This window comes from Triticum dicoccoides, chromosome 3B (assembly GCF_002162155.2).
Source record: "Triticum dicoccoides isolate Atlit2015 ecotype Zavitan chromosome 3B, WEW_v2.0, whole genome shotgun sequence".
Taxonomy (NCBI): domain Eukaryota; kingdom Viridiplantae; phylum Streptophyta; class Magnoliopsida; order Poales; family Poaceae; genus Triticum; species Triticum dicoccoides.
This window is the reverse complement of record NC_041385.1, coordinates 48729634-48733751: the sequence shown is the minus strand read 5'-3', so window position 1 is coordinate 48733751 and position 4118 is coordinate 48729634. Positions and strand designations below refer to the sequence as shown.

General features: G+C 49.4%; 1 protein-coding gene across 1 annotated transcript; it reads left to right on the top strand.

Moving 5' to 3' along the window:
• The first annotated feature begins 736 nt into the window (after nt 1-736).
• LOC119280714 (E3 ubiquitin-protein ligase sina-like) lies at nt 737-2081 on the top strand. The gene is made up of 2 exons (XM_037561472.1): nt 737-1070; nt 1153-2081. Exons 1-2 carry the CDS (start codon nt 804-806, stop codon nt 1828-1830), a joined length of 945 nt encoding a protein of 314 aa, XP_037417369.1. The 5' UTR covers nt 737-803; the 3' UTR covers nt 1831-2081.
• Nucleotides 2082-4118: the final 2037 nt, after the last annotated feature.

Genomic DNA, 4118 nt, shown 5'->3' with positions numbered 1-4118 from the left:
AAGAGCTCCTTTCACTCAAAGGGATTCTATATGATTTTTTGAAGGATTAGAGTTCTTAGAATTTTTTCCTATGTTGATTGTCTGATTCATACTAGTGGTTGGGGCCCACCATTACGAGTCGCTTAAGAGGAAATTGTGCGCGCGTTCTCCATCTTAAAAAAAGAGAAAAACTCATCTTCATCTAAAAAATATTAAAAAAAAACTTTCTCGCATTACATGGACATCACAGCCATCTGAAAAAGAAAAACAAGCCAATAAAAGCTTTGCTAAAAAAAGGAAAAAGTCTCACTCCATCTTCTAAAAATAATCTTGAAAAAAATTAAAAAACTTTCTTACCGCGGCCAACCAGCGTGCGCCACGTGGCATCGCTGGCTGACCGACCTTCCAATGCGCCTTAATGAGTTTAATGATAGAATCATATAGGAATTTTTTAGAAATCTAGAATCCACTTTAACCTTCTTTTTACAATTTTTGTTTTCTCTTTTGGCATCAAACATTTTGTGTTAATCCCATAGAATTCAAATGGACGTGCCACTTTTAATCATGTATTTTTCTTGTCACTACGTTGTGAGAATCCTTGGAATCAACTAGGGCCTAGCACCCTGCCGCACCCCACGAGCCTATCTATGGCTGCGCGGTGCAGCTATGGCAATGGCTGGCCACGCACTGACGCACGCCACCTTTTTACTCCTCGACTAGCCGCTGTCAACCAATGTCCAATAACTCACCATCTGCTGCTTCTTTTACCGTGCTCACTCCACCTCTCGCACCCACACCAAAAACAGGGCCGAGCTTCTTCCAGGATGCAGGTTGCGGCCGGCTGCGAGGGCTCGGCGGCGGCGACGGAGGGGGGCGACCAGCAGAGCTCCAAGAAGCCGAGGCTGGCCGCCGAGCCACTCCTCCTCCATGCATCGGTGAAGCAAGAGATGGCCGTGCTCCAAACGGCCGGAGACGGGGCCGCGGTCGTGGCGGTGGACCACGGCTCCAGGATGGAGATCGCCGTGAAGATGGACGTGACCCTGCTCCATTGCCCCCTCTGCATCACCCCCTTGAAGCCCCCCGTCCTTCAGGTTCGCCTCCCTCGTTTCACTTCGGTTCGATTCGACTCCGCTACAGCAGCTAGTGTTTGATCTCTCCGGCCGGTCCGCGCAGTGCAAGGGCGGGCATGTGGCCTGCGGCGGCTGCCTCGTGGAGCCCTGCGCGGAGTGCGGCGGCGCCTTCGACGTCCGCAGCACGGTGATGGACGCCGTCGTCTCCTCGACCACGGCCGAGTGCGACCACGACGGCTGCGGGCGCTACGTCACCTACCACGAGCTCACCAGTCACCGCGGCGAGTGCCCGCACGCACCCTGCGACTGCGCGGTCCCCGGCTGCGGCTTCGTCGGCCCGGCGCCGGCGCTCCTCGGCCACCTGACCGCCCTCCACTCGATGCCGGTCTACAACTTCCAGTACGGCAAGGTCCTCACGCTCCAGGTGCCGGCGTCGCTGGAGCCGCGGGGCCTGCTGGTCGGGGACGAGGACGACCGCGCGTTCCTCATGGTCGGCGGCGCGCTCGGCTACGGCGCGGCCGTGTCGGCGGTGTGCGTCAGGGCGGAGGCGATGCTGTGGCCGCGGTACACGCTCAAGGTGTGGGCGAGCGGGCCGGCGCCGGCGCCGAACCGCAAGGCCGACTCCGTCATGGCAGAGATCGAGGTGACGAGCAGCACGGCGCCCGGCGCCGTCGCCGTCGAGGAGCTGGCGTACCTGGCGGTGCCGCCCAAGTTGCTGGTTGGGGCGGGGGCGTCCCGGCGGATGTCTCTCAAGATCCGCATTGACAAGTTCACCTCCTGATGACAGGACTGCACTACGCTTAGTCACTAACTAATGCAAGGTTTAGGTTAGTTTGGAAAGGGTCTCGTGCATTTTGGAGATGATGGATTTTGGTTGCAATTTAGTGGTAGTACTTCAACATCGGACCAGGTGCTTTGCTAATTTCCAACGGTGAAAACTATTTTGTGGCTGTTGGATTCGATGTAACGATGTTTGGATGCCTATGTGTTTATTAAGAAATTGCTGCTTATGCATTGTGTGAGGGTTCATAACTTTAGTGATCCAAGCATTTTCATTTGCATTTGTGATTTGGGTGTTGGTATAGGTTATGAAGATTGAAGAGAACTTAATTGATGCGGAGGTCGGATGAATTGATATGTTGTTAAGAGTCAGTGAAAATTGCGCATTTGCTAAGAGAGTACCCATTGTTGTTTAGAAAATATTAGGTGAGCAGAACACCAAGTTAACAAAGCGAAATAAATTGTTCTTTTTTTACCCACACGTATTCGTAACCTTTTACGTGTGTAAATTACTTGCGGACGGACCACTCGAACCACCCTTATATATGTTGGACAGATGGCCTGGTCACGAAAATGCAACCCAACCAAACCCCTTAATCCACCACTAAACGTTCATGATGGTTGACACCCCTCAAATCAGCCCATATCTCGGGGCAAATATGGGGAGGCCCGCATGTGTCTATCATGTTGGATCTGGCGCAAGCTGGCTCACCCTGACCCCACAAATATCCCCTCTCTTTTCGCATTGAGGCGAAACCCTAGCCACTCCACTTTCGCTTTGCCCTGCTCTGATCCAACCGCAGCTCATTTCCGGCATGGCAGACAATCAGGAGTTTGTCATCCGCCTGGCTCTCCGCCGACCCAGGGAGGAATCCGTCCGAGCTCCGTCATTCGAGTCATTCCGGCGGGAATTCATTGCGTCCGACAAGTGAGCACTAGCAGCTCGAGGCGCCCCGGCCGTGGCGGCTTCGGAGCTAGCAAGTGACCTACAGGCGCTCCGTCCCAGACATTCGGACGAGTTCTTCCCCATTATACTACCTCCAGTCCTTTTTACTCTCTACACAACAACCTCGTAAAGTTTGATCATATTTGTATGGAAAGATATCAACATCTACAATATTAAACTTCATAAAATGCATGACACGTCTAATGATATTAATTTCATATTGTGAATGTTGATATTTTCTATAAAGTTTGTTAAATGACTTCAGACAAAATCTTACTCCCTCCGTTCTGATTTACTCGTCGTGGTTTTAGTTCAAATTTGAACTAAAACCATGACGAGTAAATCGGAACGGAGGGAGTAGATGCTAATTAAAGAACCCGTAGATAGTACATGTGACATGATGAGTTGGCATAGTTATATATTCAGAAAATTTGAGTTACTGAAAATCGACTATTTAGGTATACATGATTAGTCTATAAATGAAAGGAGAAATATACTTTCTCCATCAGGAATTACTTGAAGTTTAAACGGATGTTCACGACGGGAGCAACTCTGTATGATCTGCAACGAGCATCTTTGACTATCCAGCTGAGCTGGTTCGTTACTAGCGAAGTAGTAAACGTACAGCGTCAAGTCGCCACTCCCCTACGAGGCTATGCCTATGGCTGCAGCTACGGCACTGCCGCAACGTCAGGCACTGGCATGGTTAGCGACGCACGCCACATCTTTCTTTTTTTACTACAGTATCTTTTTTTACTACATGGTGAACCGGGGCATATATCGACCTACAGTATCTGTATACGAAAATCCATCCGATCTCATTTGCTCCCGAGCTACAATAAATTCAAAAAAATACTAGGAAAATCTCCAAAAGAATGGATTACACTACCGGTGTTTAAAATTGACTAACAAAAGTCACTTTAGTACCGAAATTTGTGGCATACATTAAGCGGGTGTTGGAACTTGGCTCGGGCGTGCATGTACAGTGCAAATTGTGTTTGGATATGAAAACGATGCTGATGAGGCGCGGCAGTGTGGCACGGGACCCACGATGAATGACTAGACAGTGAAGATGAGGTGTGTGGCCTGTTTTTTTGCAAAAACCGCGCTCGGATTGTTTTTCATTGGAAAAGCCCCCAACAAGGCGAGTTCCATTTGTCATTACAAAGGGGAAATTAACACAAAAAAATGCGGCAATGATGAATCAAACTCGAGACCTACGAGTCACACACACAATCTTGAATTCTTTTTTTATTTATTTTAATGAAATCTCAAAAATATGATACGGATTTAGAAGATATCATTTGTATAACTCCGTTGTCCTTCCCTGGGCCGAAGAGTGA